The sequence below is a fragment of the Marmota monax genome, unplaced genomic scaffold (assembly GCF_021218885.2).
Source record: "Marmota monax isolate L192 unplaced genomic scaffold, Marmota_monax_Labrador192_F-V1.1 WCK01_AAM20220418_F8-fsc00068, whole genome shotgun sequence".
NCBI classification, from domain to species: domain Eukaryota; kingdom Metazoa; phylum Chordata; class Mammalia; order Rodentia; family Sciuridae; genus Marmota; species Marmota monax.
The window spans coordinates 3,976,503-3,999,945 of NW_026692352.1; the positions used below are offsets into that span (position 1 = coordinate 3,976,503).

A 23,443-nucleotide genomic window follows, 5' to 3' on the forward strand; every position below is an offset into this window, starting at 1 on the left:
GCAGCATCCAAGTCTCCAGATCAAGCGAAATTTCTTTCCCCGCCTCCCGGTCCCGCGCATCCCCTGCAGTTCCTTGGGGGACTCGAAAGATGGCAACGTAGAGCAGTGCGACCGTAGAGCAGGCAGAGTGGCGAAGCCCCTGCAGCTTCTAGGCTGGGGTCCGGGCTCGGGGCCGCGAGCCTAGACTCTGACGTCGTGGGCGGGACCGGCGGCCGTGACGCGAGGGGCGGGGCTAAGTACCTTCCCGGCCCGGCCGGCAATTCATTCAAAAGGCGCGCAGGCTGCGCGGCCGCCCGTGAGCTCCCCGAGCCGGGCCCGGGCATCAAGTCCGACCCGGATCCGAGCTGGAGCTGCCGCGGCCAGGTAAGGGGGAGTGCGGGGCCCGCAACCAGGGTCCGCGTCCAGGCCAGTGGGTTGCGCCCCTGCCTCCCTGCGTCTCCGAGGAAGTTCGCCCGCGTGGCGGATGCAGCAATCCAAGCTAGCGGCCCGCCGCCCGGGGTCCTGTCCCGGCACCTTCGGCACACAGATCGCTCCGGCCTCTGAGCCCCCGGCCCCGGACTGCGTGTCCTCTGGCTGCGATTCGGGGCCCGGCCCTGCGCAGTGTCTGTCAGAAGGTGCGCCGGAGGGAAGCAGCGTAACTTGCCGTGCGAGGGACCAGCGGGGCCCGGGAAACTTGGACCCAGACCAGGGCAGAGTGCGGGGCAGGACAGCGGCGTCTCAGTGCCACTGCGGCGGGCGGGTTGGGAGGGGGGGTCTGAACGGTGTCAGCCCGTGACTGTGGGTGACACGGCGCATGAGGCGGCCTGTCCCGGGTGAACGTGTGGCCGGCATACTGGGCGGTGACGCCGAGCCCAGCGGGCGACACAGAGGGGTTCTGTGTAACTGAGACAGGCAGAGACAGAGAGAGAAAGGGTTGGGAAAGACCCTGGGTCACCGGGGTCACTGTGTGTAGCCTGCAGTGTGAGCAGAGCAGGGCCAAGAGCACTGGTTGATGAGTGGGGAGAAACCCCAAGTGACAGAACTAACCCTGGATTACTAGGGCCATAGCTACGCAGGGTTAAGTAGTGTGTGTGTGTGTGTGTGTGTGTGTGTGCTCGCATGCCCGCGCCTGGTGCCTGCCTTAGGACAATGAGTAAGAGGCAGAAAGAGGAGGGACCTCAGACACCTCTCAGCAAACGGGGGACCAAGAAGTCGGGTCTTTCCTTGAGGTGGGGGGGGCACCTCTCAGGAGTCTGAGCGACATGCCCTGGCAGCAGGAGAGGGGGCCAGGGTTGGGGTTGGCACTTTTGGCAGCATTTGAGGGGGCCCTCACTCTCAGTTTCCACTTCACATACACATACAGTATCTCTCACACTCACACATTGAAGTCCCATGCCTCATAGAGCTCTGCCCTTGGAAAACTGTATTCTGTAAGGTCTCAGCTTCAGTCTTGCTCTCAGACCTGCCCCTGCTGGGCCTCAGTCTCCCCTGTCTACACACTGAGGTGTCAGGCTGTAAATGGACTGTGAATCATCACTTTGGGATCCTCTATTGTTTTTGGGTCAACTGCCTCTGTTCTCCCTTCCCTCCCTTCAGGCAGGGGCTTGAGGGCAGGCTTCTTCTGGGGACACAGTGGTCCAGGGGCTGTACCCAGGTGTTGGTGAGAGGGTTGGAAGCACAGCCAGTCCAAAACTGGTCAAGGAGACTTCAGACTCTCACTGAAAGGCTGCCTGGTCCAATGTCTCGATATGAACCCATGGATCCTGAAATCCTGACCCAATAGACATTCTTTACTCAGGTCTCCTTTCTTCAACTCCCTGGTTGGAGGAAGAGGGGGCACAGATTTGTTCCCCCAAATTAGTCTCTAGTCTGGGGGGAGACTAAGTTCTTTCTGGAGAGCTGGAACAGAGCCCCTTCACCATCTGGGCAAGTCCTCTCTGAGCCCCCTACTCCCACAAGAGGGTCTGAAGGGTTCATGCAGGGTAGTTGGAAATTTGTCTCCCTGGCCCAGAAGGTGGTGGTGATTAGAGTGTAGCACCTGTTATAGGTAGGATCTGGAAGTTCTGTCTTCTGCTGCCATCCTCTAAAGATGTTTATTTTGTTGAAATGTTGCAAATATGAAGGGGCATGGTGCTAGGCTCTGTTTTAAACTTTATAGTGTACTGTCACATTAAATCCTCACAGCGGTTCTGAGATCTGGTGATTATTTCAGAGAAAGAAACTGAGGCTCCAAGAAGCAAAATGGCTTGCCCTCAGTCACACAGAATCAGGACAGTGGTTGAAGTGGAATTCAGGACCTCTGACCTTATGAGGTGCTTGGCCTCACAGGGTCACACCACCTTTCTGCTCATGCCTTACCTGGATTGTAGGCATGGCCTTCCAGGGTGTTCCCTTTTGTTCTGAGTGTAATGTGTGTGTACACACATGTCTGGAACTTCGGATTTCAGGTAGGTTATATGGCCTTCCTCTTCCTCTTCCTCCCTCAGCCCTCACTCTCAGCCAGATGTCACTAGAAAGGCCTGTCTTCTGACTTCTAGACCTGCACCTGGGTTTGGAAATGTCCACCTGGTTTTGAAGAGTATCTGGAGTTAGCAGTGCAGCTTAGGGGTGGCAGGGGTAATTGACCTTCACCATACCTGAGAGGCCCCCATCCCCATCATTGTTGTTGCTCTAGGCATGTTCCTTACACTTCCCTTCTGCTGTGAGAGGGAACAGACTGAGTGACCTTGAACTGGTGCCCTGCCCTCTATGGGCCTTTCTCCCCATTCTTCCCAGATGCCCCTTCTAGTTCTGACCACTGCCATTGCTTGGCCTAGAGCTAGGTCTGGGCATCAGGGTGTCCTTTGGTCTTCTCTGGAATGACTGGAGCTCTGTTTCTTGGGGCTGATGAAAATAGCTGTCTTGGTCTCCAGGGGCTGAGCCCGAGTTATTTCCATCCCCAGCAAAGAGGTGGAAATAGCTCAGGGGCCTAGAGGGGAAGAGAGAGGAGAACCATTCTTCATCCCAGCCTCAGTGGAGGCCCCCCAGCTCCATCCTGTGCCCTGCCCAAGCCAGACCTTTCTGGGAACTTGGGATGACAGAGGGGCCAGGTTGGGTTTCCACTTGTAACCCCGGTTGGGACTAGTGTGTTAGTTTCTGAGGAAGCTGCTGTGTCTGGCCAAGCATGGGAAACACTGAGGAGCAGCAGCATCCCCTCTGCTCATAGGGTAGGAGTCAGAGCCAGCAGGCCCAGCCCTGTTTTACAAAGGGAGAGACTGAGGTTCTGAGAATTTCAGGGACTTACCCAAGGCCCCTAAACCTTGCTGTTCTGGCTTTCCCGTTCCACACAGGGTACTCGCGTTCTGCTCTACCACTTGTTCCCAGGCCAGCTGGACACCAGCCAGCACGCGAAGCAGTCCTAAAACACACCTTCACAAAACTAGGCTGCTCTTACACTCTGGCTCTGGTCCTGCCCTCTAGGCCCAGACTCTTGTTCCCAGCTTGTCTGCCTCCATTTCCAGTCCTTCCATACTGCCAGAGTGACCTCCCTAAAGTGACTCTTGTCTTTTGCATGCAAAATAAAGTCTAAATGCCTCATCCTGGTCTTGAGGCCTTTCCTTCTAAGATCTCTTAACTTTGCATCTTCACCCATATTCCTCCCTACCAGATGCCTCAGGTCGGCGCTGCTTTTGCTTTTATTGTCCCTCTTTCTAGAACTCTCACAATCATTTAGGGTTCAGCCCACCTTACCCAGGAAGCTTCTGAGCCCAGCCTCCGTCTGTCTTCATTGTTAGATCCACCTTCTAGTCATTCCCCTTGCCTTTGGGTAATAGGCCCAGGTGTGGGGCACCTATAGGCACTGCTCACCCAGCTCTGTGGCTGGCCTCACCAGCAGACTGCCCCCTCCCACTACCATATCTATGCTGGCGAGGTCTCTCCTGAGGAAGGGCAGCCACTTAAGATCCCAGCCCCTGGGTGCCTGGATACATGGCAGTGTTTGTATCTGTGGTCTCTGAGGCTCACCATGGCCTGAGGTAATACTAGGGGTTAGGGCCCAAAACTCAAGGCCACTCTGTGGGTCTGGGACAAGTTTGGTGCTAACCATGGCCCTCTTCAGACAAGGCCCTCATTCTAGGCCAGTAGAGGAAACTGTCCCCGTTGATGTCCTGTTGTGTGGGCCCTGGGCTCAGCATCTCCCACAGTGGCACTGGTGGGGGCCCCTCCTTCCTGAGTTGTTATGGGGGAGCTGAGACTCAGAGCAGGGGGGAGCAGTCCTAGCTTGAGTCATACAGTTTTCATCCTCCCTGTTAGGGTTAGGGTTAGGGTTAGGGTTAGTCTAACACACCAGCTCTTGCCTAACTTCTGGCCTGGTCTCCAGGCAAGGGACAAGGGTTTGGGGCTTGTCTGATAATTCCGGCATGAGCTTCCAGATAAGGACCAGGCTGGCCTACCCAAAGCAGGAGTAGGAAATGTTGGTGGGGCTCTCAGCACCTAGCAAGGGGAGGCCTGTTATGGAGCTAGCCTTCTCCAAGTGGGTAGGAGAATGGAGCAAAAAGGGAGAGATTTTGCCTAAGATCATCCAGGAGAACCCATCCACCCCCCTCCCCAACTATAGATTGATGGGTCCTGGGATGTGGTCTCTGGGTAGATCTAGCACCCACAGTGCACGGTGCTCCTGTGTATGTAGGCAGAGGCTTGGTGTTTCTGGGTAGGACTAGGCTAGCAGAGAGAGAGGAACCAGTGCTGTGTCCCTGCTCTGTGCCCAGTGTCCTGCCATCAAGGCTCCCAGACTGTCCCATCTCTGCCTCATGCTGAGAGTGTCAATCCTCGAGGCACAAGCATGGAAACCGAGGCTCAGAGGAGTAGAAACCCTTGCAAGACCCTATTGTTGCTGGGATCCAAAACCAGGTCTGTCAGTCTTGAAGGCCAGAGTTCTTTCCTGGGCCACCCCGGGAAAGATGAGAGCTCTATAAATAAACTGCTCGTGTGGCTGTGAGTGTCCCTGGCTAGCTGGCATAGACGGAGGGGATGGAGGGGCCTCTACAGCCAGTTAGGGGCAGGGTCTGAGCATGGTGGAGAGGGAAGGGAGAAGGGTTTCTAGAAGGAGGGACTAAGCTTGGCCAAGCAAATACTGTGAGAAGGAACAGTGAGAGCAAGGGGGACCTGCAGTGTGCCCAGCCTCCCATGTGCACTGCTTACCTCCTTCGGAGAGCCTCCCCACTTTAGCAGGAGTTAAAGGAGACTGAGAACGGATAGCCCAGAGGCCCTCCCAACAAGGAGCTTCCTGCAGGAGAAGGCACCTGGACCGCCTGATTATAAGAATCACCATTTGCCTGTGAATTCCGGGTCCCCCGCCACACAGCGAGGCTAGCTGAATAGGCACAATTGCCCGAAATTACAGAGGAGAAACTGAGACTTGGGCAGGTAGGTGGGCATACTGACTGCTCACTGCACCTCCACCTTCCTGACAATGGTGTCAGCTGGTAAAGCAGGTGGGCGCAGGCCTGGATAGCTGGGAAATGGGCACCCGGGGTCCTCTCAATGAGACCACGGTGCCACCACCCATGCTGCTGGGATTTATATTGGGTTCCCCAATGCACCCTTGTTGCACCCAAGTTTTTTTGGATGACCTTGGCTGTTTCTGAGCCTGGGTTCCTTCTCTGGCCTTCAAGAGAACTGGTAATTTCCAAACAGCACTAAACAGTGGCTCTGCTTATTCCCTCAGCATCCCATGAGGCAGGGACCGGCACCTCTGTTTGCAGAGGAGGACCCCAAAGTTCAGAGAGGTAAGTGACCTGCCAAGGTCACAGATCCACTAATCAAGACCGCCAGAGCTTCAGCCCAGTTGGAATGTTCCAGAGACCAGCCTCACGCCCTCCTAACTCCATTCTCACGCACACTCTCACTGTAGGCTCTGTTGGGTAGGGCCTTAGGGGGAGCCTCTATCTCTAACACCCTGAGCCTGGGAGAATCGGATAACAGGTCAGGAGGGGTGTGGTCTCCCCTCAGCCTCTCCCAAAGCCTCTGCCCAAGTCAGCTAGGTTGGGAATGGGAAGGGCCCATGCTGAGCACAGTGGAGAAGCTTGGGCATAGTGATTCAGTACCAAGCATATGACCAGGGTGGGAGGTCAAGGCAACTTCTTGGAGGAAGAGGTAGCAGTAATGTGAGTGGGGGCTGCAGGGAGTGTCCTCCAGTCCCTCCTGGGTCCCTTGCTGTCCTGTTTTGGAGTGAGAGGGGAGGTATTCTAGGGCTGGCCCATGGTACCAAGAGGTTGATGGCAAACTAGAAACAGGCCATGTGGGGGCAGTGGGGATGCCAGGTCTGGGAGACACTGGCAAAGGCTGCCTGCTGCCCACCCCTACTCCACGGTAGGCAAGCCCTATCTTTTTTGAGACTGGGTTATTAAGGCTACTTCTTAACCTCTCTGAGCCTCAGTTTCCACATGGAACCCTGTCTCTGAGGGGTTCATTGGGACCCAACCTAGAGAGGCTATGAGGCATGTGGTGGGCACTTAGAGAGAGGGCTCTTGGGGAGCCCCAGCTCTGCCCCAGAGATGACGGTCTGGCCTCAGACACCCCTTCCCCTAGTCCTAGTCTCAGGCAGGAAGGAGGGAAGAGATTGCATCTGTACCTTCCCAGACTGGGAGGAGCTGGGTGGGCCCGATCTGGCTGCCTCAGCCCTTTCCTAAGCCTCAAGGAGCCAATTAGCCCCCTCAGCTCCACCTGCCCACCTCACCACCTGATCTGCTGAAGTGCAGACCCAGGGGCAATGGGAGGTCTGAGGGGCAGAACCCTGCCCAGCTCCTGGTAAGGTAGCAGCAGCTGCTGCCTGGCAGTGTAGGGGTGCAGGATTAGGAGTCCAGCGCTGGAGAGGTACTCACTCAATGGTGGTGCCCTGGAGATCCTGGCTACCTGAGGCTGGGAGAGGGCTGGGTCGAGGGGCACCCTTCTCACTGAGGAGTCCTGTGCTGACCTCTGCACATCTGGGCCCCCAGTTCAAGAACTGGGTCTACACTCCGGGACCTTTTCCTCCCTCTGGGAATTCCCAGACTTCCCCAGCCTTCCTACTTCTTACAGTTTCCAGTGCCCTTTTCTTTCAGAGTTGGCAGATTGGGACAATACACAAATGAATATGAGCACAGGCAAATCCCGAAGGCCCCTGAGACTGCCACACGGGGATAGTAACTACTCTGGGGCCTGCCTGGCTCTTTGTACTAGACCTTCAGTTGAGCCACCTACTGTGTTCCTGCTTCCCTAGACTCTGCCATCAGATTGGCAAAGACTCAGAACATCCACCTGCCAGGCTCTGGGCTAAACCTCAGGGTGGGGGAGGCAGAAATGAGGCAGTCCAGGGCTCCATCCCTGCTTCAGTCACACACTGGTTGTGTGACCTCCAAGTGACCTCTCTGACCTCCAGCTGTAAAACAGAAATGCTCACTTCTGCTGTGAGGAGTAGAGGTGACCCAGAGCCAGGGCCAGTCCCAGCTTGGGGCCAGTCCCCCTCTCCTGTAGGGGAGGAGGGCAGCAGGCAGTTCCTCGCTGCCCTCAGCACCGCCCAATGTGGGCACTGCCCTACTTCAGCCCCAGTTGCCAGGGAACCACTGGGTCCCTTGCTAACCTGGATTTTTCTATTGATGGGTAGCCTTTGTCTTCCTGCCTGGTGCGGCCACCACTGAGGGAGGCCCATGTCCAGCTGTGTTTCTAGGCAACCCTTGGCAACCCTCTCCTCTGGAGGCTGGAGGGAGGTCTGTAGGCCTCGGAGCATGGGCTGGGAAACAGAGCCCGCCTTCCTCCGACCCTGCTCCTGGTGGGCACCTGTTCGTACCCACATCTCCCTCGCTTGAAAGGTAGTCCAGTGCACCTGGCAAGACACAAATTGTTCCGTGCCTGTCCCTCCCCTGCTTAACCCTCCAAGGTTCCCATAGCTCCTGGGAAAAGTGCAGGCTTCTCAGTTGCAGCTGAGGCTGGTGTGATCTGGGCACTGCCCATCTGTCTTCCCAGCCTCCTCTCCTTTCCCACACCCTCCCCTCCCCAGAGGCTCCATGTAGCTGCTCAGGCACCTCCTATGTACCTGGCTGTGTGCCAAGCATTGAACATAAATGTAAAAGGAGAATCTCAGTGTGCTCACACTGGCGTGGCAAGCATGTGCCCCTTCCCCCTCCACAGAGGGAAACTGAGGCACGGTGAGTAGTGAGTGCTTGTGGAGGGTGTACTCTGTGCCAGCCCAGCACTGAGAAATTAGTGTGAATCCTCTCATTTCACTCTCCTGACAGTCCTCTGCAGGCGTCCACAGCCACAAAGCCAGTGAAGAGCAGAGCAGGACAACACACTCCACCATGTGGCCCCAGGTGGTCCTGGAGCTTCAGATGCAGGTTCATACCCTCTCCTCTTAGTCCGGCCTCAGCTGTCCTGCCTGCCCTGCAGCCTTCGGGGCCCTCACTACCCCAGCAGGGCCTTGCGCCTTCTACTGAGAGTAGAAGTACTTTTCTGCCTCCCATCCTGAGTGCAGCGCAGACTTACCCAGTGTGGCACTGGGCATGGAAGACGGCTGGTGGCAGGGACGGGGCTGGGTAAACAGGGTGGTTAATGCCGGAGGGGAGGTGGTGGTTGGGGGAGGCTTCCAGGAGGAAATGACTTTGAGCTAAGCTCTGAAGGAAGAGTAGGTATTGGCCAAGTGATGGGAGGGGTTTCTGGGCAGAGGAAATGGCAGGTAACTGTGTCTTGTGTGTCTTGGGAAGAAGGTCGAAGTGGCTGGAGCATGCGGATGTGTAAGGGTTGGCAGGGGTGCGTCAGGACGCCATTCTGAGGGTGGCGGGAGCTGGCGCATAGGGCCAGGCTCCATGACGGAACATCTAGGCTGTTGGGTGAGGGGGCCAAAGGGTCAGGCTGAGGCCCAGGGAGACTGGGGAGTGTACCAGAGGGGAGGGCCCAGCTGGGGAACAGAGGGGTGTGACCCATTGGCTTCAGTTCTGGGAAAGGGGAAGCTGCCACAGCTTCCTCTTTCTCTGAGGCCTCCAGGCTGCTCCTCTCTGGGGCTCTGCTACCTCCAGCCTCTCTGCAGTCTGGGGCCCTGTCATGGCGATGCGGGCTGGCTTTTATCCAGGGAATTTCTGGTTCTAATTGTTGGGGCATTTTTCTGGAGGGTCGGGGAGGAGGAAACCTTTCTGACCTGAGCCTGTGTGTTAGAGGCCTCCTGCTTCTAGCCTGGGGCTGGGTACTGGGCTTTGTGGTGAATAAAGCAGACATCTGTGCCCTCCTGCTGTCTGGCGGGGGTGCAGGCAAGTAAGCAGCCGAGACCAACGACAAACCTGCACAGGGGTGGGGGAGGGGCGGCTGGAAGGAAACCGCGTGACCCACTTTAGGGCAGATTACCTCACAGGTCTCCTGACAGCTTTCCCATGGGAGATAAACATGCCCATCTTGCAGATGAAGAGACTGAGCCCTGAGAAGTGAGGGGCTTAGGTCCTATAAGGGGTTGGTGGCAGTAGGGACAGGCCCCAGGCTAGGAGACTTGGGGGAAGAGTGGCTTCTGAGCTAACTTCCTTCTCTGCTAAAACCCTTGGGTCTCCTCTTCCCCTGCCCAGTGTGGCTGGGGGGTTCTCTCTCAGGCACATGGAGCTGGAGAGAGGGCTCCGGGGACCTTCCCTGCCCTCCCTGGGCCTCAGTCTCTCCATCTCTGACAGCTGTGCTTCAGGAAGCCCTCAGGAGATGCTGGAACTTCGTGGCCTTCTGGATAAAGCAGAGTGGTAGGGATGAGGCCTTCACGGACCCCCTCCCAGCCTCCCAGCGGTGGGGCTTCTCTCTGAACTTGCTCTCTGGTCATGGTTCCAGGGCTCTGTGCTGGAGACCTGGGGTGGAGGTTGGGGCCCCTGAGCAGCAGGTGTGCACACGTGTGCATAAGGGCTTTTCTGCCTGACCAGGCAGGTCCAGCTGGGACTCAGACTGGGCTGAGTGTGGGGGCCAGGGCAGCCAGACTGGAGTAAGTGCCGGGTTGGGGTAATTAGAGGGAGTGTAATTAGAAGGCACGAGGGCAGCAGGCGGCGGATGTCTGTGCATGTGCCTGAGTGGGCCCTCTCTGGCTTGGAGGCTGGGCCTCTGGACACTTGCTTTCCTCCTGGAAGTCTCCGCATTGCGCAGCTCCACGCCTTTCTGCAGATGAGCATCTGTACACTGGCTCCTCGCGCGCTCAGGTCACCCAGTGGGTGCCACCCAGGGTCGGGGGTGGCTCTGGGGCTCTCTACTCTGCAGTTATTTTGCTTCTTTCTTTTCATCCCCTGCCCCAGCCTTATAGGCCCATCTGGGGACATGAAGGTGCTGGGACTAGGGGCGGGCTGTGGGGACAGCCTGAGGACTTGGGCTTGTGATTAGGTCTGCGGGTTGATCCCTGGAAGGACCGGGAGGGGGTACGAGGAGATGGGATTGAGCGGGGAGTTTGGCAGAGCAGGGTAGGGGGAAGGGACGCTGTGAGGCAGACCCTGAAAGGAAGACATGTGACCAGATTTGAGGCGGGCAGGTCGGGAGATGAGTCAGGGGGCTCTGTCTGTTGAGTGTTGGCTGCCAGATTCAGCCTTCACCTACCCTGTGGCCTGGGCTTCCTTGTCCCTGGTTTTCCCCTTACCTGGCCTAGGGCCAAGAGTGGCTGGCTGCCAGTGACCTGGAGAGTCCCAAGGATGATGTGACCACTCCCCTCCCCCTCCCCTGGGTGTAACACAAACCCCTGTCCCTGCGAGGTCTGTGCCTGGCCAGGTCAGGCGGGTGGATCAGTTTCCTGGGCTCCTTTTCCAGGCGGGAAGCCCGGGCTGCCTACAGGGAGAGGGTCTTCCGTGTGACCTGGAACTTGCCACAGGCAGTGTGTCTCCCGGAGGGTTGGCATCACATAGGTTGGGGCTCCTCTGCCTGCCAGTGCCCTAGGACAGTGGCTGGGCTCTCTAAGTCCCATGAGCCATCCTTGGACCTCAGAGGCTGCACATGGCCTGTGTCCAGGTCCCATGAACACTGTTTCTATCACCTTTACAACCCTGAAAGCAGGCCTCTGGGGCACACCCTGGAGCTTCCTCATTCAGCAACAGTCCCTTCAGTTGTGTAATTTGAATCCTGAATCCTGTTGTTCCAACTTGTCCACTGGCTGGGGGCGTCTCCAGAGGCAGCCGCAGTCTGGCCCTGGGGCCTCAGTCTTGGCTGGCCAGGGGGCTGGGCAGCACCACTGACGTTGCTTTGTTTTGTTTTTTGGCACTTCCCACTGACTGGCAGGGGAACCACTCTCTCAATCTCTGCAGTATGGGGTCCCCGGGGATGGGGATCCTTGAGGACAGGGTCCTATTTCCCCGGTGAGGGCAGTGGCTGGCCCATGGGGGAGAGAGGAAGAGAGGCTGAACTCTGCTGCCATGGCCACCTACCCCTTCAGGTCCCCTGCAGCAGCCAGGCAGGCAGAGATGTAAGTAGACATGTCCTGGCCCTCCCTAGGGACACGTGGACAGTGACCATGAGAAGGTTCCAGGCCTGTGATGGAGTGAGGCACAGGAGTTATAGGAGCCAGACTCAGCTTTGGGGAAAACTTCTAGAGAAGCTTCCAGAAAGAAAAGTGTTTGAAAGGTGGGGACAGGGCCTTCCTTAGAGCAGAACCAGTGAGAGTGGAGGCAGAGGAACGTGAGGCAGGAGGCCGTGGGCCTGTGGGCTGCGGTTGGCAGGAGCCTGGAAGCTGCAGAGGCCGAGGCTGAGGGCTGCAGCCTTCTCTGCCTGGCGTGGCCTCCCCACGCTTCCTTCCTCCTGTGCTCCCCTGCGATGCCGCAGGGCACCTGGCTGTTTATGGAAGGGGAAGGAAGCCCTTCCTCCTCTGGGAAGCCTCCCCAGCCTGCAGGGCCCTCTGTTCTTCCAGTGAGGCTGGCCCTGCCCGGTGCAGCCCACCTCTGCTCAGACTGGACCTGGGTGGGGATCTAGGGCACCCTCCCAACTCCTTGTGAAAGCCTGTCATTCTGAAGTGCCTGGGGGGATAGCAGCTGCCTTTCTATCCCGGCTGGCCCCTGAGTCTTCCCTCCATCTACCCTAGGCCAGAGATCACCGCAGGGTCTGATGATGAAGCTGAGCGGACTGTGCTGGCCCCTGTCCTGCCTCCTCGTGGTGAGTGGGACGGGCTGGGGAGGAGCTCCAGGGAGGAGGGAGTGAGCCTGCTCAGGAACCCCATGCTGGGACGAGGCTTGAATATTCAGCTCTTCCTGGGAAGCATTTGGGGCTGTCCAACCCCAGGTAGCCTATCCTGACCCACCCTGGCATGAAATGGTGACCCAGGAGGGAAGGCCATGGCTTCCCCTACCCAGGCAGAAGACACTGCTTTCGCAGACCATGCCTACCCAGGCTGCAGGGGGCAGGGGGAGGAGAAGGAAGGACTTGCATTTGTAGGCAAGGCCCGGTGGCTAAGGGCAGGTGCCTGTCAGCAGCCGGTGTGGGAACAGTGGCCAGTAGTGGGAACCTGAGGAAATTGGGCCAAAGACGCCTGGGATTTGGGGCACCTCAGATGCTGGAGTTGAGATCTGTGTTGGAAATGAGAGAATCCAGCCAGACTTGGCCCCAGACAGGTCTTGGCGTCTGGTTTGGAGTCGTCTTTCTTTCTGAGCCTGGAATTCCTGAGTGTGATACCTGGCCTCAAGCAGGTGCCGGAGCCAGGTCTGGAGCCTGAGGAGATCCCCAGAGCCTCTGTGACATTTTGCCTCCAAGGGAGCTGGCTCTGCTCTATGCCTCGTACCCCCAAATCAGTGTTGGACTAAAATGACGGACATGGTCTCCCCACAGCAGGAGTTGAGGCCAGATGGTTCACACCTGAAAGTGGGAGGCAGTGGGAGCTCCCCGTGGGAGGCGCTGGGACACCCTTCCTTTGAATGTGCCATCCTCTGTTTGGGTGCCTGGGTGAATGGAGTGGCCTTGCCACAGGGGGAGGTCACAGAGGAAGATGTGGTCTCAGACACTCAGCCCAGGGCCCAGAATAGTAAGCACCAGCTGCAAAATTGGCTCCAGGAATGATAAACAGAGGCAGGCTAATGACATGTCCAGCTGTGATTGGGGGGCAGGGGTTGCAGCAGGAAGAGGGACAGAAACAGAGAGGAATTCGGAAGCATTTCCTCCTCCTCATTGGTCTTGTTAGCTGGAAGGGGTGTAATTCAGAGATCCAAGGGCTTGAGGTCCTGATCCCCTGTCTGGGGCTTTCCAGAACTTTCCCGAAGCAGATGTGATTTTTTCTCCCTACTCAGGCACTGGTAATGAAGCAGGTCTGGGACAGGGCAGGTTTTCCTTGCAGTGTGAGGGATCAAGGTTAGAAGAGTGTCCAAGAAGCCTGGGTGGGATGGCCCTATGTGGTCAGCGATCTCCACTCCTATGGGCTCAGATGACCCTAGAGACCCCGTGCCCAGTACTCTCTCCTTCCCTCCCTCAATATGCTCCTGTTTGCTTTGCTTCCAGCTGCTGCCCTGGCCTCTGGCCACTGCAACACCAACAACCCCTTGGCAGTGCCCACCTGGGGAGGAGCCCGATCTGGTGAGCATTGAGCTGCACATCTGCCCTGTCCTCGGAAGACATCTTAGGGCAAGGGGCGGGGTCCCAGGCCTGGCTTCCCCAGGGACCTCAGGCCTGACTCCTGGCCTCCTTCTCACCCTTTGTTTCCTACAGGACCAGGGTCAGGGCACATTATGCAGGTCCTGCCCCTCAGGCACCTTCTCCATCTCCTGGGGCTCCAGCCCATGCCAGCCTCATGACCGCTGCAGCCTTCGAAGGAGGCTGGAGGTCCGGGCTGGCACTGCAACCCAGGATACACTATGTGGAGGCTGCCAGCCTGGGTGAGCAAGGGGTGGATGGTGGGAGCTCATGCCTAAGAGGCCAGGACTATGGATCCTGGAGTTCCAGCCTATTTCCACCCTACATAGACCTTAGTCTTCCCATCTGTGAAATGGGATGGAACAAGACCATTGAGGGTGACTGATAGGAAGGAATCCAGCCTACGGACAGTTTTGGGGGAAACTTCTGGACCTCAGTGATATCTCTCCCTGCAGGTGGATTGGGCCTCGGGGGGTTCCCCACATTCCATGTCAACCATGTTCCTGGGCATCTCTGAACACTCCTGGCTGTAATGGTGAGTGGCAGATTGGAGGTGTGTGAGGAATGGGTGCAGGAGCTTGAGCCCAGGAGCCCCAGATTGTCCATGTGGGGCACTGGGGTCCTCTCAGCCCCTGGGAGGACAGCCAGCCAGGGGGAGCCCAGCAGAATGTGGCCAGTCACCTCCCTTTACTTCTGAGTGGCAGAAACCATACAGTGGGTGGAGGCCACAATTAGGGGCTTAGGAGGTTCACATCCTGACCAGTCTCCCATGCCTGTCCTCTCCATGAGACCCTGCAAGTGAATGTGAGCACTGGTGTGTCCACACACATAAACACATGGACACACCTCACACTGCTGAGCCAGTCACCCTCTCAGGTGACTCATTCACAGGGCCTGCCTTAGGGAGGCAGGATTCCGCGTCCCCGTGCCTAGGCATGTGCCACATTGCTATGTGTTCACTCCTCACCCAGCATGAGGGGTGATGGGGGTGCCGGGGGGCTGCCCATCCTGAGGCCCGAGGAAGCCTGTTTCAGGACCCCTGTTTGGCTGGCCAAAAACGGAAGAAAGGCAGGGTTGAGCTGGCCTTTGCCTCCCCAGTATGGTGGGGCGTGGGCTGCCCTGGACCATCAGTCCTCCCTCCACCCCACCCACACTAACTTGGGCCCTGGGCCTCTCTGCCTCTCTGTGTTTTCCTCTGCCTCCATCTTGTGCTCAGAGTGGGGGCGGCGGGCCCGACGTGGCGTGGAGGTGGCAGCGGGGTCCAGTGGCGGTGGTGAGACTCAGCAGCCGGGGAACGGCACGCGGGCTGGTGGCCCTGAGGAGACGGCTGCTCAGTATGCGGTCATTGCCATTGTGCCCATCTTCTGCCTCATGGGGCTCCTGGGCATCCTGGTGTGCAACCTGCTCAAGCGGAAGGGCTATCACTGCACGGCGCACAAAGAGGTCGGGCCCGGCCCTGGAGGTGGAGGCAGTGGTGAGGCCGAGCTTGGGGTCCAGGTGGGAGACAGGGAACTTGGGGGCCACCAGAGGGAACCTCCCTGGCCTTGAGGGCTCTGGCAAGGAGAGGCCTGTGGAGGGCCAACTGGGAGGGCCTCCTGGAGGTGGTGCGCGCCAGCCTCAGGGGAGACGCCTACAGAGGTGCTGCTGCTGGGAGGAAGGTGAGGGTCCAGGAACGGTGACAGGGGCAGAACCAGCAGAGCTGGTCAAGTGGTGGTTTTTCGTTGAGCGGGGCCCAGCTGTGGAGGTCTGGATTCCTGGGGGGTGGGGGGGGCGGGTCTATAGGCTGTAATTGTGTGTGTGGTTCCAGGGTCGATGACCTTTTAAGTACTCAAAGTGACCTTTGACCTCTGGCCTGTAGCTGGAGGAATGTCCAGTGGGAAGGGGGCAGTTGTCCTGGGCAGACACCACAAGGAGCTCAGGTTACAACTGCGGCTGTGGTTTGAATTACAAGTTCTGGAAAGAGGAAGAGGCACATTCTCCCACCCCTACCCCAGGGCCTGGGTCTCCTCTCTCCCCTATCTTAGGCCAATGCCTTCTGAAGGACAGGGGCACCACTTCCATATACGCCACCCTTGGGCCTCTGGCCAAGTCAAGAGTGAAATAGCACCTCCCATGCCAGTGTCCCAGACTGCCTGGGGCTGGCCAAAGCCCCTTCTAACTCCTGACACTAAAGTCTGGAGGGGGCGGGAAGGCAGGCAGGAAGGTGGCGACTGAGGGCCATTTTGCCTGGGACTACACTTGTTTTCCTAGCTTAGTGACTTCCTTTAACCTCTGGCTGCTGCCTAGGAGCTTTCTTTGCTGCTGGGTTTGGGATTGATCATGTTGGCCCATTCCCACACCCTTGAGGTCTGGGCCCAAAGCTAACCAAGGACCTCAGTTAAACAGTGCCACGGACAGGGAGGTATGCAGGAAGTAATGGGCCTGGAGGGGCAGAGTTTGTGGTAGACGTTGGGAGTTCTGGGCAAGAAGGATCCACTGCAGAGAGGCAGTGCGACCCAGAGAAGGCCAATACAGCCCCTCACCCGCATTCTGCAGAGATGTGCAGCTCAGATGGCCCCGAAATCTGAGTACCTGGGGCTGCTGGTACAGAAGGAGTGAATGTTCAGTAGTAACGGCGATGGTGGGCTACTTTGAGCCATAGCCGAGGCCGAGAGCCCACAGGTGCACAGCCCTGGGATACTTCTGTCATCTACTGTCACCTTAACCAAGCTCAGCTCTGGCTTCAAGGCCCAGGGTGCCCTCTGCTGGCTGATCCTGGTGTAGCTTGGGTGTCCAGCTTCCTGGGATCAAGGTCTTTTTCTTCTCTTTCCCAGGGCTCAACCCTGCCTATAGGACTGAGGATGCCAATGAGGACACCATTGGGGTCCTGGTGCGTCTGATCACAGAGAAGAAAGGTAAGGACACAGTCTGACCCATCCCGGTGCCCAGGAGAGGAGTGTCTCTTCCTGGAGCCTATGAGGCGGTGTAAGGTCACTGTACTGCCCTGCTCTGCCCTCCCCGCCTGGGTGCTTCAGACAGATGCCGTGCTCCCCCGTGTCTCTGGTCTTGATTGATGAGGGGTGGAGGAAAAGGTGCAGAGCCCAGCTTGGGTATGTGTGGTGGGTAGGTAGGGGGCTCTGCTGGGGCTTGGGGGCACCCCTTACGGTTGGAGCTGGGTTCTGACCATAGCTGCCCACAGAGAATGCGGCGGCCCTGGAGGAGCTGCTGAAAGAATACCACAGCAAACAGCTGGTGCAGACAAGCCACAGGCCTGTGCCCAGGTGAGGGGGGCAGGGCCTTCAGATAATCAGCCTGCCTCCTGGGGGCTACCGATTGGGTCTCTTCCCTCACATGCTGCCTCTACCCCTTCTCTACCTGCTTGGGTCTTCTGGCCCTAAGCCTGGGCTGCCCTGATGAGTGCTCCTACCCGTTCCCTTCTGTAGGCTGCCGCCGGCCTCCCCCAGTATGCCACACGTCTGCCCTCATCGCCACCACCTCCACACCGTGCAGGGCCTAGCTTCACTCTCTGGCCCCTGCTGCTCCCGTTGTAGCCAGAAGAAGTGGCCCGAGGTACTGCTGTCCCCTGAGGCTGCAGCTGCTACTACTCCTGCTCCCAGCCTTCTGTCCAACCCAGCCAGGGCTTCCAAGGCTGGGGCCAAGACAGGACGTCAGGGCGAGATCACCATCTTGTCTGTGGGCAGGTGAGGTTGGCACAGTTGCACCAGGGTGATGGAGAGATATGACAGCCTTGAGTGGAGGCAGGGTCCTAGATTAAACCCTGGGTACTCTGCTCAGTGGTGGCCCTACCCTTTGTGGGCCTCTCTAGTAGGGTGGGTGGCAGAGAGAAATCAGGATTTCCCAGCTGTGCAACATCTCACATGGAGCCCTTGGGTTCTCAGGGCATGTGTTGGCCCCTGTGGCATCTGGGGCCTCTGAGGCCAAGGGTGTCTACCTGCCACCTAGAGGTGGGGTGCTGGGCTAGGTACAAACAGCGGAGGGAAGCCTTATCTATGGAGGGCCTGGGAAGATGCTCAGGCACAGGTTTGACCCTGAAATCAAACTCTGCACCCAGAGTGTCACACCACCTCTTCTCCCAGGTTCCGTGTGGCTCGAATTCCTGAGCAGCGGACGAGTTCAGCAGCATCTGAGGTGAAGACCATCACAGAGGCTGGGCCTTCGGGGGGTGATCTCCCCGACTCCCCACAACCTGGCCTCCTGCCAGAGCAGCAAGCACTGCTGGGAAGTGGTGGGAGCCATACGAAGTGGTTGAAGCCCCCAGCAGAGAACAAAGCTGAGGTGAGAGCTGGAGAAGGGTTGTGAGTACCTGGGGCTCCAGGACAGGGGCACAAGTGCAGGGTCCCTGGAAAGGAGCCATTCACCCAGCGCCCGGAAGCCCCTTGAATCAGCTTTGGCCTTTCATCCCTGTCTCCCAGGAGAACCGCTATGTGGTCCGGCTAAGTGAGAGCAACCTGGTTATCTGAGGGGCTGCCTACTCTGAGGACACTCAAACCTGCCTTGGGAGGGTCTGAAGGCTTCCTGGATGAGGAAGAGCTACAGCTGGGACTGTGAGGACCAAGAAGCGATGGCCCAGCAGGCAAAACAGCAAAGGCCAAGGCCTGGAGGTGGGACCGTCCGCCCCAGTGAGGAGGCAGGCAGTTGGCGGGCACTGTGTGCAGGAGCAGATTGAGAGCCTGGCCCCTGACCCTGCTGCCCCAGTTTCTCCCCTGCAGGATGCCCTAACCCTGTGCCTGCCCTGGCCACATCCTAGGAGCCGAGAGTTCTCTGTACCACCAGAGGTCTAGGCTTGGCAGAGAGGTGGCGCCTGTACTTGGTGCCCCAGTCCCACACTTTGGTGACTAGCTACCCTGCCCCTGTACCGGGCCCTAGAGCAGATGTGTTTCTTCCTCCTTTTCTAGCAGGTTCTGTAAAAGGAAGGGGCAATATAAAAGCCCTGGGCTGGGAGGCCAAGTTCCTGGGATCTAATCCTGGGCACATCCCTGGTCCCAGTTTATCTGTGAAATAGGAGAGAATCACGCCTCAGTGCCCAGGACCTCTCCAGCTCCTTGGAGGTTCTGGGATGGGTCCTGTGGAGGGGGTGCTTGACTCTGCCACCTCTCCCATTAGTAGCTTTATCTGGCCCATTTTTGCTGCTTCCGGGGCCTTTGCCTTCAAGGCCCCCATGGGGCTGCCCATCCACAGCTCTGCCTACAGAAGAGGTTTACTGCATGTGCCTGCCCTACTTCGCTGTTTTTAATGAAACTGAAAAATGACTTGACCTGGGTGAAGCTGAAGTGCAGAGCCCCAGCCCACCCTGCCACCCCCCAGATCTCTGGAACTTCAGGGAGAGGACCACTGGCTGGGCTGAAGAGCACTTCTGGCATCAGTGGTTTCTGTGTCCCTGTGGTGCAGCATGTCTGCCCCCAGCCCTGGACAGCGCAGGTGACTGCTGGCCCAGCCCTGTCTGTCTCCACTCGGGCTCAGCCACCTCGTTATTTATGTGGGGCCGTGCAGGCGCAGGCCCACTGCCTGTCCCCGTTTCTCTTATTTATTAAAACTTGCTGTTGTCCTACCTTTGCATCTCCATCCCCATCCACTTGTCGAAGAATAAAAGGTGGGAAAGTGGTGTATGAGGACCTTTTTTTCCTTGTGCCCCTTCCCGAGGTCATCTGTCTGTTCAACACATACCTCCTCAGCCCTACTGTGTTGGGCTCCATGTGCTGGACAGGCGGTCCCTCCCCTCACAACACCTCAGCGGTGGGGGAATATGGGCCGGGGAGGCCCCTAACTTCACCTGGTTCCCACGAAGGCCCCTAGAGGGCTGTCCAACAGAAAAACAGTGTGAGCCACGTATGGGATTCAAATTTCTAATAACCATTCCAAAAAGTAAAAATAGGTGGATTTAATTTTAATAATTATCAATACTTTTAAACTCAGTATATCCAAAATATTTTCAATGCAATATAAAATCAATGTAAAAATTATGAATGAGGTTTTTTTTTTTTGCTTTTCAGTGTGTTATATATTTTACACATCTTAATATGAACTAGCATATTTCAAGGGCTCAAGAGCCACATGAGGCAAATGATCATCCTATTGGACAGCACAGCGCTAAAGGAAGCAGTGGCGTGGAGCCTGGAGATGAATGGGGATGAGGGAGACACTGGGAGCTGGAGTGTGGAAAGGGGAGACAGTTCCATGGAGAGGGAACAGCACAAAGGCCAAATGGAAACTGGCCACCAAAACATGAAGGAGAGGAGCTTGACCCATTAGAGGAGCCTGACCCTCTTGGCCACAGTGTGCAGAGTGCAGGGTCAGTGGAAGCAGGGGTACCTTGAAGGAGCCTTTGCAGCTGTCCAGGCAAGAGATGATGGAGAGGAACAGCTGGAGCCACGGGACTCCTAGGGCAGACCTGCGAGGGCTCCTTAAAGGGATGTGGGGCAAGGGATTAGGGCCAGCTGGGTGGGGCAAGAGCAGTCCTGGAGGCACCTATGACAGCCCTGACAGGTGTCCTAATGGCATCTGGACATGGAAGTCTGGAGCTTTAAAGAGACAGACCTGGTTGACAAGAAAATCACATAGATGAACATTTATGCCAGGTCTGAGCTGGGACATGTCTCAGGGAAAGGGCCCAGAGCAGATCCTGGGACTGCTCCAGGGCCTGGCAGAGAAAGAACCAGCAGGCAGAAAATCAGGAGAGGACAGTGTCCTGGCAGCTGGGAGAGGGCAAGGGGGTGGAGAAGAGGATGGGCTACAAGGCCAGGTGCTGCTGATGGGCCAGCTGATGCTGCCTGAGTAGACATGGATTTAGAGGGAGTCCTCTCAGGGGAGCAGTGGAGCAAGGCCAGGTCCAAGTGGACTGAGAGAGACAGCTCCATGCAGAAGCCTGGCTGTGTCAGGCCATGGCTAGTGAGGCCTTAGGTTCTGGGACAGATTGTTTTTAGTCAAGTTGGGAATTCATTGGTGTTTGTTATTCTGTCAGAAGATGGGAAGAAGTAGCCAGGGACTGTGGCGCATGCCTGTAACCCCAGCTACTCGAGGTTAAGGCAGGATGATCAAAAGTTCAAGGCCAGCCTGGGCAACTTGGTGAGACCATCTCAAAATAAAAAGGGCTAAGGATGTAGCTCAGCGGTAGAACACTGCCCTCACATGCAAGAGGCTCTAGAGTCAATCCAATATCCCAGAGCAAAACAGAACGAAAGAGGATGACACAGTAAACACTACTGACCTACCCCTGGAGAGGCTGAGGAGCTAGAAAGAGACCCTGAATGGAACCAGGGAGGTGTGGAGAGGACCAGCCTGCATGAATTGGGCCTCTTGTGAAGCAGGCATAAATGACCAGGCTGGTGCTGCAGGAATCCTGGCTTCACAGAGGGCAGAGGCTTCTAGGCAGAAGCCAAGGCGGGGGCCTGGTGGCCTCAGACAAAAACTCCCACCCTCAACAAAATGGGCAGATATGCTTTGAGATTCCACTTCCCCTGGCTTCTCCCCAGCTACCAGGGCACAGGCTTCTCTCTGGGGCTTCTCAGTTGAGAAGGAAAGGGATGGGGTGCTCCTGAGGAAGCGGCAGACAAGGTTTCACCTGTACTAGGATAGGAAGGAAGGAGACAGGAATGATGGACAGCAGAAGGAAATTTTTGGGGGACAGCAAAGGTTGCCAATCACAATCTAGGGCAGGATAGATGACTAGCCGATGTAACCAGTGAACCAAAGGAAATGTTCCCTGGGGCTGCAGGGTGCACTTGGCATTTCTACTTGCCAGCTGTTCAGATTCTCGAACTTGATTGTCCCCTCAGCCAGCCAACTACCCCTTTTGACCTAGGGCTTGGGTAACACATGGCCCACTCTGGGGGTACGTGAGGATGAGAAAATGGACCCATTCTCCTGCTTTGGCTTCCTTCCCCAGGGGAAGGCTGCACTGTGGTCTTTTGATGTCCTTTCCCACCACAGGCATCTATAGATGCCAGCCAGGGTACAGACCGACACCGTGTCCAGGCTCCCCAGGGTGTTAGGGACACCCATATCACAGGGGAGTACTGTGCTCCCCTGCCCGCCCAGCCTCCTGCTTACTGAGAGGAGTGGCTTGTCTCTTGGGGTTGAGGGTAGTTCTTCAAGAGTGGGATGAAGAGCTAAGGGGTATGTAGGGGTGTGCCTGATGCTCCTGGGCTCCAGCTCCCACTTCCGGAAGTTTTCCTGGCTCCTCACTTCAAGTCCCTGCAACCCTCTTAGTTCTTTTTTTTTTTTTTGGTACTAGGGATTGAACCCAGGGGCACTTAACCACTGAACCAATCCCCCGCCCTTTTTTTTTTTTTTGAGAGCGCATTTCCCTAAGTTGCTGAGACTGGCCTCAAACTTGCATGCCTCCTGACTCACCTTCTCAAGTGGCTGGGATTACAAGTGTGCACCTCCTCCCCAGAATGGTGGAGGTTGGGGCCCAGGTCTCAACTTCCCTGCCTGATCCTGGCCTCAGCTCTGCCACTATGACCTGGAGTTGAGTGCCCAAGAAATCCCGTCCTGCCCTGGAGAATCTGAGTGCTGTGATACAGCAATACTAGTGGCCAGAGGTGCCTTCCCCAGCCACTGGTTTTCAAGCTAAGTCAAGGACAGAAAGGGACACTGGGGAGTGCCATGGGAGTGTGGGATGTTTGATGGAAAGCACTGGAGAGAACAAAGTCTGGTTGCCTCCCCCTCCCCACCCCAAAACTGAACCCAGGGCCTCGCATACTATTGAATGTTACACAGCTTATAATAAATAGCATAGACACAAATGCTTGGTTTTAGTCTAAGTGATCACTCTAATGGGCCTGTTTTCTTCCTCCATTTGTAAAGGTTGCATTCTTAGAGGTGTGGATGCTAGCATGTGGAGAATAAATTATCTTGATCAAGCCCTGGAAAGGCCCAGTGGTCCAGGGAGAGAAGCCTGGGCCTGCCCTAGGGCAGTATCATCACCCAGAAAGGGGAAAAGAGATTCAGATGTTTTGAAGGTAAAACTGACCTGATGACTGCTTGGATAGATCATGTGCACTCTGTCAACTGTCCTGTAGCTACAAACCACAAAGCCTTCTTGGTTCCCATCTGATAAATCCACCCTTTAAAAAGCTCCCTTCTGGGATGGGCAGGAGAATGTGAGCCTTGGTGTCTGGGTTCTGGAGCCAGACCCAGCATGAGTTCCAACTCCGCCCCTCACCAGCTCTGTAAGTGCATTTACCCTCCATGGCTTCCCCTTTTAAGACAGGGATAGGACTTGCCTCACCGTCAGCTGTGAAGACTGTGTAGAGTGGCAAGCACCAGCCACAGAGGAGGCACTCCACAGATTTTTTGGCAAGGGCGGGTGCTGGGCATCAAACTCAGCCCTCATGCATGCTACGCACACTCCACTACAGAGCTACACCCCAGCCCTGCAGATGTCAGCAATTAATGGCCTCACCGAGCTCCAGTCACATAACTTATTCCAGGTGCTAAAGTCGCCACTGCACAGCTCCCTGTCAATTGAGAGTGGCTGAGGGCACTGTTGGGCCTGCTGTGCAGGCGTGCATTCCTTCACTGTGAATCACCTTGGGGAGAAGCCCAGGGAATTCACTGGCTGGGGGTGGGTTTTTGTGCCTCCCTCCCCCAAGAACCACTCAGTCTGGTCACCTAGGACTTTGTTTTTTTTTTTTTTTTTGGAAACTTTTTTAATAGTTATTGAATGTTCTACAGTTTACAGTAAATATCATAGTTACAAACTCTTGGCTTCAATCTTTCAGAATGATCACTATCTGATCTTCAAAACAAAACAAAACAAAACCCAAAGGAATCCAAAACAACGAAACAAAACCAGATTTACACTTCATACGCGCACAAGCGAGGCCGGTGGGCTTTCCAATCTTTACACTCCACGTTGTGTTTTGAAAACACCTATAACTCTTTGATCAAACTACTTGGAAGA

At 56.6% G+C, this 23,443-nt stretch overlaps 1 protein-coding gene across 7 annotated transcripts; it reads left to right on the forward strand.

The window, feature by feature from the left end:
- The first annotated feature begins 238 nt into the window (after positions 1-238).
- On the forward strand, positions 239-19,143 carry Relt (RELT TNF receptor). Of its 7 annotated transcripts, XM_046441913.2 has the most exons (12): positions 270-363; positions 5,684-5,744; positions 12,005-12,075; positions 13,408-13,482; positions 13,615-13,781; positions 13,995-14,074; positions 14,756-15,013; positions 16,353-16,433; positions 16,718-16,799; positions 16,962-17,219; positions 17,616-17,814; positions 17,952-19,143. In XM_046441913.2, exons 2-12 carry the CDS (start codon positions 5,690-5,692, stop codon positions 17,997-17,999), a joined length of 1,374 nt encoding a protein of 457 aa, XP_046297869.1. In that variant the 5' UTR covers positions 270-363; positions 5,684-5,689; the 3' UTR covers positions 18,000-19,143. The 7 variants fall into 7 exon arrangements, with proteins under 7 accessions (XP_046297872.1, XP_046297869.1, XP_046297868.1 ...); XM_046441916.2 differs by lacking the exon at positions 5,684-5,744 and having other exon boundaries at positions 239-363; XM_046441912.2 differs by lacking the exons at positions 270-363; positions 5,684-5,744 and adding an exon at positions 411-614.
- The last annotated feature ends 4,300 nt before the right edge of the window (positions 19,144-23,443 follow it).